The sequence below is a fragment of the Dendrobates tinctorius genome, unplaced genomic scaffold (genome assembly GCF_039654945.1).
Source record: "Dendrobates tinctorius isolate UK_male_01 unplaced genomic scaffold, ASM3965494v1 ptg000027l, whole genome shotgun sequence".
In the NCBI taxonomy this organism is placed as follows: Eukaryota; Metazoa; Chordata; class Amphibia; order Anura; family Dendrobatidae; genus Dendrobates; species Dendrobates tinctorius.
In genome coordinates, this window is record NW_027361695.1 from 8626137 (window position 1) to 8642570 (window position 16434).

Consider the following 16434-nt stretch of genomic DNA (forward strand, 5'->3'; position numbering starts at 1 on the left):
TTCATGAGCTGGGCTAGTCCCTGCTTTGTCACTGTGCGATGTGCTCAATGACGGTGCGCTCTCTCACCGGCACAGATCAATAGTAATAAGCTGGCAACAGAGCGCACTGTGAGTGCGCGTTGTAAGACTACCCAGCGTGCAGACACCAGCGTTGCACCTGCAAGTGATTTGCGGGTACAGAACTGGTCTTTGCATGCCGGGTATTCGTCTTACAGTGCACACTGACAGCCTGCTCTGTTGTCGGCTCACTACTACTAATATCAGCCAGTGAGAGAGCGCACTGTCATTGTGCACATCACACAGTGACAGTGCAGGGACTAGCCCAGCCCCTGTAACGAAGGTCATTAATGATGTTTCATTTCAGGGAAGAGGCAAGGCCTGCAGCTGTGACCGCTGCCTCTACACCTTGATGATGCTTCATTTGACTATCCCAGCATGCACTGGGAATTCTTAAATGAAGCATCATCAAAAATGAATCAGTTAGATACTCTATTGAGGGAATGATAGGGGATTTTTAATTAAAGTCTATTAGAAAATAGACTGGATTATGGCATTAGCTAGGATAAAAAATGTATTTGTATTTCGGACCACGCCTTAAAGTGCAAATCGTATACTGTTTCCTGAGAGTGAAAAAGCCTTGTAGGCATAGTGCACAACATAGAGCAGTCTGGAAATTGTAGCCATATCATGATTTATTCTCAATAACTCCACCACTCCACTTGGAAATGGAAATGGACAACAGTCCTCCACTTAAAGGAATTGCGGACTGGGGTGTCTCGTTCTAGCAGCTTCTGTGACTACCCCCCCCCTCCAATCTACCATTTATTACCTATTTTGTAAATAGATTATATATATTTTTTGGCTGCAATACCCCTCTAAATATCCTCGAGACACAGACATTCACTGTCAAACAAATTACTACTCAAGGCCTAGACACCTCACTCTTTCAAAGGTGACCCATTTTTTGGATAACCACTAACATAATCCTTGCAGTCTACCCAGAATGGAGACTCTATATAAAAGCCTCAATCACCAATGAGTGATCAAAACTGATCATATTAAAGTGGTTGTCCCCTACCGATCACCAGTTGAAGCTGCAGAGGTCACCATTTTGCCAATAGCGGCCACTGCTGGAGAAGTGTGTTATTACATGTGGTCCACTCAAATGAAATGAATGAGAACGTGGTCACGAGTCCTCCAAAAAAAAAAAAGACCCTCTCTGAACTTACTCTACACTCTTGGTCAAGATGGGTCATAAGCAGGACATACATAAAACTTTAAGACATTTTTACTTTGGCTGACAGAAAGTTTAGAAAACCCCCATGATCACTATTTTCTGCCAGATATCTCATGTTTCGGGAATCCTGTATATTATAGAGTTGGGTTTTGAGCTCCTCAAAGTATCTTCTGTCATCTTTGTAGGGGGTTCATGTTAGATTTGTAACTTACAGACATCTGTTTCCTTCATTTGGGGTTTGTATTTTCTCTGTCCCAGGTAGAGACATTTCCTCTGGTCCAATACCCCTCTTGACACCCCATATTGGGCTACCAGTACACACAGAGGACCAGAAAGATCACAAAAAAATTCCAATGTGATGATCCCATCAAATAACTACAACTGTCCTGAAATGCTCCCATCGTTAATGGCCTGATCCATTCACATCTTCACATTTGGATGGAGGTACCTCGTTGCCATTTATTGCCTTTTCGTCATCGCAAACTTGATCATAATCCTTTTTCTTCAAACTGGCACCATCCTTCATTTCTATATCCTTCTGCTCTTGGTTTTGAGATTTTGCCTCTTTCCTCAGCATACGGTAGTTGTAAAAGTTCCCAACGAAAAGGAAGAGACCAGCAAAGACCATAATGGCCCCACATTCATAAAACATGTATTTGTAGTCTCCGAAAGTATCTACGATAGCACCTGTAAGAAATAAAACATTCAGATATTAGGACCCTACAACATACAAGACAGCAAATGTTTTATGTACATCAGAGAAGGTCACATTAGTGACGCTTCTGAGGTCTATAGAACGTATAAAGCATTTTGATACTGTTTGTAGATTTCTGAAAATCTGATGGTCATTCTCAAGATCCGTTAAACCCCTGTCTCTGGTCTGTGCTCTGCTTCCTACAACCCGGTGCACTAGACCTTCTTGTGCGCCACATCGGGCTCCCATGTGCTGAGCTTCTTAGGCCTACAGAAGGCCTACCAAGACACACACCTGTGTCTTGGTATTAAGTTTTGTAGTTTTTCTGTGCAGAGTTCCCTGTCTACAGTCTTCAGGACATCTCCTAGCTGCCTGCGGCTTCCAGTTCCTCAGTTACCGATCTGCCTGTGGCTTCTAGTCCCTCAGTTACCCTTCTGCCTGTGGCTTCCAGTTCCTAAGTTATCGATCTGCCTGTGGCTTCCAGTCCCTCAGTTAACTGCATGCCTGCGCCCTTCACTACCTTCACAAGCTGTCTACAGTTTTCAGGACTTCTCCTGTCTGCTTGCGGCTTACAGTTCCTCAGCTACCTCTCTACCTGCAGCCTTCAGTATCTCTGCTAATGGTCTCCTGTCTATTATCTGTGTCATGCGTGCCTTACCCGCCTGCTGCACCGATGCATGTCGCCCGTGTGCCCACCCAGACCTTGGCCATAGAGGATACATCTCACCTAGTGAGCCCTTTGACAAGATCATGTTTTGTAACTTTTTTGGGCTGATGAGCTGAGCAAGCTCCAGGTGAATGTATCCACAGGCCTTCATTTACTCAATGGATGCCTAAAGAGTGTCATATTGTCAGCTCTTCGAATGGGATGATATCTAACAAAAGGCTCAAACATGATATGAACAAACCCTAAAAAAAATGTTATATAGTAACCCAAATACAAAAAGAGTAATTAAATGTATATATAAGATAATTACCTCCAATTGGGGGTCCCAGTAGGAGAGGGACACATTCCACAATGGTGACCAGTCCAACAGCACTTGAAAATCGTTTTGCTCCGACAAGATCCATGAGAGTTTCAAAAAGAAGAGCACAAACCATGCCAAATGCTAATCCAAAGAACACAGAGTACACAACGAGACCAACGTATCCTGTAGCGAAAGGGCACATAAGGTGGCAGAAACCATTAAAAGTCACTGAAAAGCTAAAAAAGTATTGGACTCTCGCCCTGATCCATTTAGTGTTGGCAATCATTCCAGTGGCCGGTCTAGCGATCATATCAACGATGGCAAGTATGGACAATAAGAAGGCCGCTGAGTACTCATCAACGCCAAGGTGCTTCCCGTAAGGAGCCAAAAACACTATAGGGGCATAAAAGGCAAGAAACATCAAGACGTTTCCTATGAGGTAGATCAAGAAGCCTCTGTGCTTAAACAAAGTCAAGTCTAAGACCTTATTGAATCTCATAAAACAGCTTTCTTTCTCTTTCGATGGAGGGGTCTGCCCCTTTTGGGGTTCTTCTTCTGGATTCATGTTTACTTTCTCTGGGTCCGTGTCTTGGATTGGCTTGTTTTTGCCCTTTTTGGCTTTCAACGTCTTAGGGCCAACCGGTCGGAAGAGAGCCCCTGCAACGCAGCAGTTAAGCAGGGTGGCCCCCAAAATAAGGAAGCTTCCTCTCCAGCCATACTCATCAAACAGAAGCTGGTTCAGAGGGGCAAGCGTAGAAAGTATAACCGGACTTCCTGCCATCGCGAGGCCATTAGCTATGGGGCGCTTTTTCAGAAAATATTTCCCTATTACGATAACTGATGGCTGGAGGTTCATAGAAAAGCCAAACCCTGGAAATAAACAAAAAAGGTCAAAATGATTAATAAAAAAAAACCAATGTGATCTGTACAACAAATTATATTGTTATAATAAACTAACGGCCAAGGCTAAATAAAAGGTTCCCCCAAATTTTTTTTATTAGTTCCTTACATCATACTTTTTTTTGCTGGGGGTGGGGTTAAGAAAGGAAAATATCATGATAAAATGACTTTCTGTTTAAATGACATTTTTGTGTTAGATATATATTTTTTATTTTACATTTTTTGACAATGTTTTTTAATTTCAAAATCTGTGTTTAAAAAAAAAATAATCAAATTTTGCAATCTTCACCCCGGCCAGTGAAGCTATTTTAGCCTTATACTTTCAGTTTTTTGCAGAAAACTTTGCAGCAGTCTCATTATCATCAGAGTCAGGATTACAATAGCCGGTAACACCTCCACAGCTAATAACACAGAATCCACCAATCATAATAGGTGATGTCACAGATCACCTTCTCCACCTCCCTTCACATTGAACCTTTCCACATGCTCATTAGATGCTTCAATGCAAATGATAGGGTCTGAGTCAGTCGACTGTTGCTAATGTACATGTAGATTTTCTTAAAGAACAGTAAGGATGAGATGAGAATAGCCCCAGTGGCCAAAGTGAAAGTGCAAGAGGTTTTTTTAATACAAATTGATACATGAAAAATTAAAAAAGGCCTAATTTTAAAAGAAATTAACATAAAAACCGTATTTAAACAGAAGATCATTATCTGATGATACAGTCCAAATAAACTGGAGGATAAAGATTATTATTTTGAAGCTATCCCTACAGCCTGTGAGACAGTGGCTTTAACTTGCGCCTTCTTAAATGGAACCTTTCACATTGAGAATGCTAGCCAATCTGCAGGCACCATGTAATTGGGCATGAGAAGCTGAGCAGATTCTATATAATTTTGTTGGAAAAACACTCAGCATAAGTTACAATTCTTTTAGCCAAATTTCTTCCCAATCTTGATATTTTAGACAAACGCTGTTTCACCTGCCTAGTTCATGCACTTAGAGAAACTGTTTTGAATAGCAGATCTTTCAAATATTTGCACTTTGTTGTAAGCATCTCTCCTTTTCCCCCATGCTCAGACGGCGTGTGTTTGTAAATAGTGTCTGAGCATGAGGGACGAGAGTAGAAAAGTTCAAAAAGGAGTATGGATAGCTGGTAAATTTGGAGTTCAGAACATCTACTGTAAGTGCATGAACAAGGCAGTTAAATATCCCTTTTGTGTTTGTAAATAGTTTCTGAGCATGAGGGACGAGAGTAGAAAAGTTCACACTGGAGTATGGATAACTGATAAATTTGGAGTTCAAAACATCTACTGTAAGTGCATGAACAAGGCAATTAAAATATCCCTTTTGTGTTTGTATGTAGTGTCTGAGCATGAGGGACAAGACTAGAAAAGGTCCCACTGGAGTATGGATAACTGATAAATTTGGAGTTCAAAACATCTCCTCTAAGTGCATGAACAAGGCAGTTAAATATCCCTTTTGTGTTTGTAAATAGTGTCTGAGCATGAGGGACAAAAGAAGAAAAGTTCACACTGGAGTATAAATAGCTGATAAATTTGGAGTTAAAAATATCTACTGTAAGTGCATGAACAAGGCAATTAAAATATCCCTTTTGTGTTTGAAAATAGTGTCTGAGCATGAGGGACGAGAGAAGAAAAGTTCACACTGGAGTATAAATAGCTGATAAATTTAGAGTTCAAAACAACTACTGTAAGTGCATGAACAAGGCAATTAAAATAACCCTTTTGTGTTTGTATGTAGTGTCTGAGCATGAGGGACAAGAGTAGAAAAGTTCACACAGGAGTATGGATAGCTGGTAAATTTGGAGTTCAAAACATCTACTGTAAGTGCATGAACAAGGCAGTTAAAAATCCCTTTCAGTATGGCGTTTGAGAGAAAAGTAAGCAAAATAAAGTAATGCAATATATTACAAAGGTTCTTAAGTTTGCAAAGACAGTTCAATAACTAAACAAAAAAAAAGTTTGTTTACGCTTTTAAATATATACGATTTTATTGCCACAAGTGAAAATTTGAGAATAAATGACTTTTCAAATTCTTTTAGGACTTCCTATAATAATATTCTAAAATTAAAAAAAAACCTGACATTATGAAAAACAGGCATTAAAATATTTTGGGTGACACTGAAAGAATTTATGAAATGTAACGAGTTATGCAAATTTAGGTCGAATACCAACCACTAGGTTGAATGCCAACTATCCATTTAGCTAATAATCAATTACCGCTCCGTATTATCTCTTCATTAAATTTCCACTGACACAAATCTAATTTATTATAATCTTATTTTACCAGCATTAATTTGCAAACTACTCAGCATTCCTCTTGCTGACTTGTCATTAAAAATGAGTTTCAGTCACTAACAAAATCCTTGCAGTAAATTAGACTCCACAATCTTTTCCTCCTATTAGAAGTACCGTAGTTCCTTTGGGACTAAAATCATTAAACGTCTGTGTAGCAAAAAATAGACTGAATAATGTAAAATGTGCAAAAACATATACATTCAAATGCTTCTCCGTGTTTCCTTGAGGGGTTCGCCAACAATTTCTTTGTTAGTGTAGTCTAACTTAAAAGGAATCAAACTGTCCTTTACAACAAACCAAATATACGGACACGCAGGTTTTTGAAAGCAAAATCCATCAAGACCTTTATTCTTCTATCTGTTGCTGCATTTCTGGGAAATCAGCGTTTTAATACACATTCAAATGAGGCGTTAAGTTCTTTGGGAGTGACAGAGCACTTCCCAAGCCTATGCCTCACAAAGTTGTTTCCCCATCCCATCCAGCACCAGCCTCTTTAGCATGACTGATCGATCAATGCGTGACGAGGCAAAGATATCAAGCTAAATAGACTGTGACTGTGAAAGGAAACAACCCTGGGAAGCAGAGGCTTGGGAAGTGCTCTGTCACACCCAAAGCACTAAATGCATGCCTCATTTATATATGAAATAAAATGTAGATTTCTCAGGAATGCAGCAACAGATAGAAGATATAAAGGTGTCAAAAGATTTAGCTTTCAAAAACCTGAATGCACATATATGCGATTTGGGGGATTTAACCTTGCTGACAGATACTCCTTAATAGAGAGTTTTCCCCGTTCAGTTTGGAAAGAAGTGAAAAAAGCATCTTCTACTCTGAGCATTACAGGGTCAGTAACTGATTTTATTGGGTACTGTGTAACATACTTTGTCTCTTATACGGTGACACTGTGGTGGAAATGATACATTTGCTGCTCTATTTCTTAATAGATCACATTGATCACTGAAGGACAACCTGTAAACCGCTTAAAGGGAATGTGTCATCAGAAAATGACCTATTGTTTAAAGTTGGTAAGAATTTTCATTGATTTTTTTTTTCATTATTTTCCATTTTACTTTTTGAGATGAGCTTTGCCAAATAACTCAGGATAAAAGCCAAACCAGAATCTCTATTTGCACACGTTTCAGGGTGTTTGCACCTCCTCAGTGCAAAGCAAGGTATCGGTCATCAGAAAATGACCTATTGTTTAAAGTAGGTAAGAATTTTGGATGATTTTTTCTTTTTTTAAATTTTCCTAATTCCTTTTCAAGATGAACAAATGTCCCAAAATTTATTTCAGACACATTAGTCCAAACCGGCCCTGCAGATTCGATTTGGTCCAAATCAAATGTGTTCCACTTGCTGTGAAAAGACTATGCTGAGATCTCTCCAGACCCCAGAGAGTAATAAACAAAGGGGAAGATGTTAAAAATAATAATCATTATGCTCATCTTTCTTAGCCCCCCCCCATCTGTCTTGGCATGCCAAAGTAAGAAGGCATATTTGCGGTGTAGTGCAATCCAACAGGTGGCGCTATAGAGTTCAAGTCCTCTTCTTAAATTTCCCAGAGGAGCACTGCAGGGCAAATAAGCCTCCTTACATTGGCATGCCAGGGCCGCTATATCACTCTCCACAAGGAGAAACATTACCCTTTAGACCTCAGTCCAGAGCCTCTCACCTGGTAAAATCAGTTCTCATACTTTGCACTGATGAGGAGAAATAACCCGAAACACTGTCTTCAAATTGAGATTCTGATTTGGTTTTTGTCCTAAGTCATATTACAAGACTCGATAAAGGGTCGATATTGACTTGCAAGCTTGCCTCTTCCAACAAGTGGCGCTATGGAGTTCAAGTCTTCTTCCTCTCTGAAGAGACATTTGCTTAGGCTGTGTGCACACACTGCGGATTTTGCTGCGGTTCTGCAGCGGTTTTGGCCGCTGCGGACCCGCAGCAGTTTTTGCTGCGGTGTACAGTACCATGATTCCCTATGGGAATCAAAAACCGCAATGCAGACGGTGCGGAATTTTCCGCGCGGATTATCTGCGGTTTTCAATCCGCAGAAAGAATTGACATGTCAATTCTTTCTGCGGATTCCGCTGCGGTTTACCATCTCCTCCATTGAGGAGATGAAAAACCGCAGGACAAAACCGCAGAGCAATCCGCAGGTAAAACCGCAGGTATTTTGACCTGCGGTTTCACCTGCGGATTTTACAAAATCCGCGCGGATGAATCTGCACCTAATCCGCAGCGTGTGCACACAGCCTTATGGTCTATGTGGTAGCTGTGAAGCAAATCTCCATAGAAAATAGATTCAATACAGCTTCTACCCCATTGTTTTAGCGACTGGTAGGGGTCTTAGAAATCAGTCTTAGAACATGGCAGGTAAATCTATGAATTTTACTGAGCGGTAATACATTTAGCAAATTGCCTTCATTTCTCGTTAATATTGTAACATTACATTTACAAGAAAAACAGCCCTGGCCGTGGAGATGTGATATTAATGGCCCCCATTAACCTTGTGAATGGAGTAAATGTAATATTCAGGTTTTTTTTAAAGACTCATTTTGTCCTATGTTAATGTTACCTATCATTTCATCTAATGACATTATACCCTCGGGCTGTTCTCCCTTATCATACTTCACAAATCAAACATTGATCTGTCTGTCAAAAGTCAAGCAACTAATCTATATGATAAAAGAGATTGTTAGGTAAATCAGAATATTAGGCCTTATTACCTGCTATGACACCGACACAGATATACAATTGTATAAGACTGGTGCTGAAAGTGGCTAAAATCAATCCAATTCCACTGAGGAAACCGCCAAAGATCACCACCGGTCTGCTGCCATATCGGTTTACCAGGATACTACTTACAGGACCTGAAAAATGCAAATAGACATGATAAAGAAAGATGATAAGTTACAACATAAACATTAGGATCTACAAGATAACGTATGTCCTTCGGGAGAGTGGAATGGCTTACATGCCAGTGTAAGGAGACTTATAGGTCATGTAATGCTCCTCTGGGAAATTAAATATAAAAGTTGCCTCTCCAGAGAGGAAAAGTACTAAATCTCTTCAAGTAGCAATCCTAAAAGTCAATACAGACCCTTTAACGAGTCTTGCCACAAAACACAGACTCAAACCAGAAGAAGTGCCAGAAGACTGGAGAAGAGCAAATGTTGTTCCTATCTTCAAAAAGGGGAAGAAGGTGGACCCAGGCAACTATAGGCCGGTGAGTCTGACTTCTATACCAGGAAAGATCTTTGAACAAATTATTAAACAACATGTATGTCAATACCTGGATAAGAATGAAGTGATTAAACAGAGTCAGCATGGGTTTGTAACTAATAAGTCATGTCAGACTAACTTAATTTCCTTCTATGATGGTATCACTGATTGGGTGGATCAAGGAAATGCTGTAGATATAGTATATCTTGACTTCAGCAAAGCATTTGACAAAGTCTCTCATACAATCCTTATTGAAAAAATGACTAAGTATGGAATGGACAAGGCAACTGTTAGGTGGACTCATAACTGGCTTAGTGATCGGACCCAAAGAGTGGTCGTAAATAGCTGCACATCCAGTTGGAAGAATGTCTCAAGTGGGGTACCACAGGGCTCTGTCCTGGGCCCTGTATTGTTCAACATCTTTATCAACGATTTAGATGAAGGAATTGAGGGTAAACTGATTAAATTTGCTGATGACACAAAGCTAGGAGGGATAGCTAATACTAGAGAAGAGAGAGAGAGGATTAAAAAAGATTTAAATAAACTGGAGAAGTGGGCAGCAACTAACAGAATGGTTTTTAACAGGGAGAAATGCAAAGTACTACATCTGGGCAATAAAAATGAAAAAAGCATATATAGAATGGGAGGAATAGGGCTAAGTGACAGCACATGTGAAAAAGACTTGGGTATACTAATAGATCGCAGACTGAATATGAGTCAACAGTGTGATGCAGCAGCAAAAAAGGCAAATGCAATTCTAGGATGTATTAACAGAAGCATACAGTCTAGATCACGTGAAGTAATTATTTCCCTCTACTCCTCTTTGGTCAGACCTCATCTGGAATATTGTGTCCAATTTTGGGCACCACATTTTAAAAAAGACATCAACAAACTGGAGCAAGTTCAGAAAAGAGCGACCAGAATGGTGACCGGTCTGCAAACCCTGTCTTATGAGGAAAGGTTGCAGGATTTGGGAATGTTTAGTTTGCAAAAGAGAAGACTGAGAGGAGACTTAATAGCTGTCTACAAATATCTAAAGGGCTGTCACATTGTAGAAGGATCAACTTTATTCTCATTTGCAAAAGGAAAGACTAGAAGCAATGGGATGAAGCTGAATGGGAGGAGACACAGATTAGATATTAGAAAAAACTTTTTGACAGTTAGAGTGATCAATGAGTGGAACAGGCTGCCACGAGAAGTGGTGAGTTCTCCTTCAATGGAAGTCTTCAAACAGAGGCTGGACAGACATCTAACTGGGATGATTTAGCGAATCCTGCTTTGAGCAGGGGGTTGGACCAGATGGCCCAGGAGGTCCCTTCCAACTCTACGATTCTATGATTCTATGATTCTATGATTCTATGATTCTTTATTTGCAAGCACATGTTCCGGGGTGTTTGCACCTCCTCAGTGCAAAGCAGGAGATCTGATATGGCTGTATGAGAGGCTGGGGTTTAAGGGTAATGTACACTGGCATGTCACTCTCCACAAGGAGAGACGTTACCCCTTAGACACCCATTAGAGGTCTCTCATACAACAAATTCATACCTCTTGCTTTGCACTGAGGAGGGGCAACACCCCGAAACACGTTTGCAAATAGAGATTCTGGTTTGGCTTTTATCCTAAGTGATGTGGCAAGGTTTGATAAAAGTTCGATATTTACTTACTGTCTCAAAATTCTCCATTCACAGGTAAAATGTGCCTTCAGTAAATACAGACTTTCCCATTACTGAGAGAGATGACAATTGGTGCGCATAAAGTTCCATCGAGAACTGTAAGTGTAATTTCAGGAGAACTTGTGTAGCATCAGCGTCCCTGCACGGCAGGGACACCGACTTACTCACCGCCGCAGCCCCCATCCCGCACTTCCTCCTCCTTCCTCTTCGGCTGCTGGCCGGGGTCTGTGCACAGCGCACAGATCCCCGACACTGTGTCAAGAGCACGTGTGCACAGTCCTAAGGCAGTGGCTGGGAGGCACTTATTATTTAAGGCACCTCCAACTCCATGAATGTGCCTGTGCAATGTTGTTTGTCTGTTTCCATCACACTTTCCGCTAGTTCCACTAATGTCTGGCCGTCCCTAACCCTACCTGCTGATTCTTGCCTTGTTCCTGTCGGTTCTTGCTAATACTTGCCTTGTCAGTCTGTATTTCAGCCAGAAACACCAGCACCTGCCATGTCAGTCAGTGAATCAGGCTGCCAAGCCTGCACCTGCCGTGCCAGTCTGTGTATCAGCCAGACCCACCTGCACCTGCCAGTGCTTATCTCTCTGTTTATCAGCCGGACCTGTCTGCACCTGCCAGTGCATATCTGAATACCATCCAGACGAGCCCGTGCCTATCTGTATAGCAGCCATACCCATCTGCATCTGTGGTTCCTGTGTTCCTGCCTGTATCAGCGGAACTCTCCTACTGGGCCTTTCCTGCTGTGCGTCCGAAGTCTATCCTGGAGTTGCACCTGGTGTCCATCGGGAGCCAAGCCTAACCCCACCATCAGGGGCTCTAATGAAGAGACAGGTGCCCACATACTCAGGCCCCTCCAGGCTCTCCTCGGAACACGGCACAGCGGTTCCACCACTTCCGTTACAACTTGCCGCAGAAAGCTTTAAAACCACCCACCGTCATCTCCTATCTCAGTAATGGGGGAATCTGTCTTCACTAAATACAGATTTTACCCATGAATTAAGAATGAAAGATCAGTCCAGGAGGAGAAAGAAACATATTTATGCAATAAGGTACATTACAAAGTTTTTTATTTTCACGTGATTAAATAAAAATTAAACCATGGTAACAATGGTTACTCTTTGGAACTCCTAAAATAAACATCTTGAAGTCTAAAAATTTTGAGGCGAAGACAGACGTCAATGTTCTCCCAGATCCTACAATTTCAGCCAGGATAGGACCAATTGGTATTGTTTTCCTGAAGGGTGTGACCTCGCTACTTTGCCTCCCACTTCTGACAAAGGAATGGGGGGGGGGGGGGTGATTCCTGCTACAGCAAGCTGCCTCACAGTCCGAGATTTTTCTTTTCTGAGGTTTGACACCTTTCTTTACATTTTTCACTATATTGATTGGATTATTGGAAAGGACAGAGGAAACAAAGACATTAAAGGGGTTTCCACCATTTTTTTTCCAGTAGGAAGGGATTGTTATAAAATAAACATTAAAAAAAAAAAAAAGACGTAAAGGTTTCTTACCACTCCAACTCCAGTCGTCTCAACTAGAACAGGAAATGATAAAGTCTCATCCATTCAGTAGCCTGACCGCTGAAGCCACTGGGTGACTGCAATGTCGGGTGTCTACGGATGAGACATATCATTGGTGCAACAGGGGCCCGAGAGATAAAGGGGCCCACTTTCACCTTCAAAACAGCGAGCGGGTCCAAAAAGGGGCTCTTGTTCTTGCACATAGGCCCTCTTCCACCTGTCGAAACATCGTGATCTCCTACGAGAACCCATCTATGCAGCCATTCAGTGGTCCAGGTGTCTGTATGGATGGGATTTCATCTGTCCAAGTCTGGGGAAGTCCACTGGAATGTCGTTCCTGGAGTTTTGAAGACTGGAGTGGTAAGTATAATAATGCTCAGTTCTTTAGTTTTATCGATCCCTTAACCCTGTCCGGTTATGAAAAGGTGGAGAATCCCCGTCTAGACCACTGGGCAAAGGGTAGGGGCCACCACATTTATGCTCCTTCATTCTAGCAATTGGTAAGGTCCCCAGACTCTATGTTCTTGTGATATCGGAAAGCAGAAATGACTACATACAGTAAAGGTGCATAAATTATGGTAAACTTTAAAGAAACTAATTTCAAGGACATTTGGAGTTAATAAATGGGTGACCCTGGAAGTAGTGGCTACAAAGTTAAGAATCCAACATATCCATGAATTATGCAGTTAAAACATAGATTTCAGTGGGCATCATGTAATACTTTATTTCACCTGCGGGGCTGCTGCAGGGAAACTTGATTACCGGCGATCACTTGGGATTTCCGCATTAGTTACAAAAATAGACAATCCAAAGTGTTTTCTATAATATTCGACAATAAAACCTTCTAATATGGACTTTTCTAAAGCTGTAAATTAGAAGCTGGTATTTTTCTCACCCTTTTTGTTACTTAAGCAATAAGAAAAGTCAAGGAGAATTTGCAGAATGAAGCTGAAAAATAAAAAGCAAAAAAAAAGTCAAAGGGTTTGCAGATAAGTCCTTACATGCTCCGGTGATAGAAGAGGAGCATCATTACCCACAGAACAAATGACTTCTCCAGCGAGCGTTCGGCAATTTGTACAGCGAATGCCAGATTACAGCGAGCGAAAAAACAAGAGAAAAAAATGCCCAGTCAGTGGCTCAGACAAATGGAGTGCAATTTAAAGACATAGAGATACACAAAGCATTCTCTTGCCAAGGTGAAAGCGATATAAGTAATGGGACAAAATGATTCCAGGGAGCGGAGAAAAGACAAAAGCAAGATGGAGGAGATAATTTTTCAATGCATTATACTGGAAATTGTATATCATCCCGCATATATATATGGACTGTACTAAACCCGGCGAAGCCATTATGGTTACCAAACAACGCAATCATACATTTTCCATAACAAGCTGAAAAAAAAAGAAAAAAAATGAGCCGACCGCTGCCCGGTAAACCAGAAAACCAGAAATCCTGCTTACTCACCTAGAATAGAAAAATAAAACTTCGAGTTCTTGCCATAAAATGGAAAATGTACTTTTCCTTACTTAACAAGTAGAATAAACTTTTGAACTTGACTCGCTTAACCCCTTCCCGCCACGACCAATTTCGCACTCCTCCCCTCCCCCCTTCTTTTTTTTTTTCTCTGCAGACATAGCCATACGAGGGCTCATTTTGTTTTTCGTTTTTAAGGAGGATAACTTGTAGTTTTGAAGGTCAAAATTTATTTTTACCGTAAAAAGTAGATGAAGAAGAGGGGGGAAAAAAATCCAACTTCTGTGAAATGTGGATAAAGAAAAAAATCTTCCATTGTTTTTTTTTCAGGGTTTAGTTTCGACGGCGGTAAAAATTCTTTGGCAAAACGGTTCTTCGGGTCGGTACAGTTACGCCGATGCATTTTTGTTATATTTTTATGGGCGTGAATAAAATTCAAAGCTTTATATAAAAGAAGTTGGGTTCGTGTATCGCTAATTCGGAGAGCGAAACTTTTTTATTTTTCCGTCGACGTAGATGTTGTTTTCATTGTTTTCATGGATATCATATTGAAAAACAGAATTTGTGGCATTTCAATTTTTTGATCTTTTGATCAGGGTCATTTGGATGTTTTGGGTTGTCGTTGTGATTTAAAAAGAGAAAACACAGCAGTTTGACAATAAATGGCTTCACCCAACCACTAACCATGAGTGGAGAAAAAGTTTTGGTGTTATCATTCATATTCTCTGAATAAAGGCCAAGAAAACAAAAATTCTGCCGGGGTGTGTAAACTTTTGAGCACAACTGTAGCTGCATTAAAAAGGCATTAAAATTACTTAGCAAAAGTTGTGCATTACTTAAAGATTAAATAACCTTGTGTATAATTTTGTTAATATGTTTTACATTCTTAATTCTGAGCAGATCGATGGAGGTCCGGGTCCTGAGACCCCTATGGATCACTCAAAAAAACCCCTTAGGAGTGAGCAGCTCAGGAAACCGTAGCTCATGGCTCATGCATGAAGTGCGCGCACAGCGGAGTACGGACTCTGGGTGTGAGCTCCTATCTCCTGGTTTGTACACTTATAAGAGGTCTTCTTAGCGAGGGTTTAAGGACCGGGACACCCATCGATCTGCTCAGAATTAAACATACAGAAAAGTTCTACAGAAGTTTACTGAATTTTTACACTATATAATCCTAGTATAAATCAATATTCGTCAATGCAATGACACCGACTAAATGGCCTCTTGTGCTGATAATGGACCCTAATGAAAATATCACATTAGTTAATGAGTATTAGTGGGCTACACTAAAGGGGAGATTATCGAAAAATTCAAGACAAACACAAAGTCTCCTGCTGTAAGACTAAGCCCACAAGATACCTATAATGAGCACGTGTCATCTCTGTTGTCTTTTAATTGGCCTAAATGTGGGGGAAGTTTACGGGGCAAAGAGTTCAAATCTTTTACAGAAGTTAAACTTTTACTTTCAAAGACGAGGTAAAATGTCAAGGTGAAACAAAAAAAAGAAAAACGGTCTTTTATTACTATCTCTCTAAAGTTCAGAGTTCAGGACTGTGATTAAAGGGACCCTCATGGGCCACCAAAACCTTTGAAGCTGAGAATCTTTCCAAAAAGTGATCAGATATAAAAGTTAAGAAAACTTTGAGTCTCTGTAGGCAGTTCTCATTTAGATTTCCATGAAGTATAGTGCGGCGTGAAGATACGTTCTTCTTGTCAAAAAGACAACACACCATGTTAGGACCCTGATGGACTCTACTTTAAAGTTTTGGAGTGGGCCTGTTGGGCACAATTTGTGTCTGTTGTGTGATGGATCTGGCATGGTGTCAGGAGTTTTGATCCCAGGAGAAGAAATAAAAGAGGTACACTCAGCGTGCAGGGTGGAGTTTCTTTTGTATGACCCACCCATTTACATAGGGCACTCCCCCAAAGAACCTCATTTAAAAGACAAATAGCACAAATCACCCCCCTCCTAAATAAAGATATAGACCTCATGCCAAATTACCCTGTGTACAGAATCCAGGTTGAAAACCCAAACTAGACCCTACCCCCCGTTTTTTTGAAATGCCATACCAGGTCCCTCTGCACTCTAGATCAGAGCTTCTTGTATAATCAGAACACCTAAAACCGACAGACCCCTGACCAGTCTACCTTGTATATATAGTGATAGGCGTCGGGTTTCTCCCTCTGCACAAGAGGAATCCCGAGCCTCGCCTTCTGCGGTCTCCCATTCTTCCCCGACCGCAGAGGAGGCTGCTCAGCAGAGGCGTCGATCCCGGTGTCTTGCTCAGGCTAGCACTGTCAGCTTGGTTGTTGCTGCCACCCCTGGTTTAGCTGTAGCAATCCACACTAGCCAGCAGCGAGCAGCTCCTGGGACTAAGTCCTACTTTCGGTCCACTGAGCGTGGGATGACCTCTC

At 41.1% G+C, this 16434-nt stretch overlaps 1 protein-coding gene across 1 annotated transcript in view; it reads right to left on the reverse strand.

Moving 5' to 3' along the window:
• Positions 1-339: 339 nt before the first annotated feature.
• The window catches only part of LOC141084805 (monocarboxylate transporter 2-like), a 56712-nt gene continuing 40617 nt past the window's right edge, over positions 340-16434 (reverse strand). Inside the window, exons 3-5 of the mRNA XM_073569745.1 lie at positions 8850-8993; positions 2909-3769; positions 340-1924 (exon numbers count right to left, since the gene is read on the reverse strand). Of these exons, the coding sequence (XP_073425846.1) occupies positions 1641-1924; positions 2909-3769; positions 8850-8993 (1289 nt within the window). The 3' untranslated portion in view covers positions 340-1640. The remainder of the gene's footprint in view (positions 1925-2908; positions 3770-8849; positions 8994-16434) is intronic.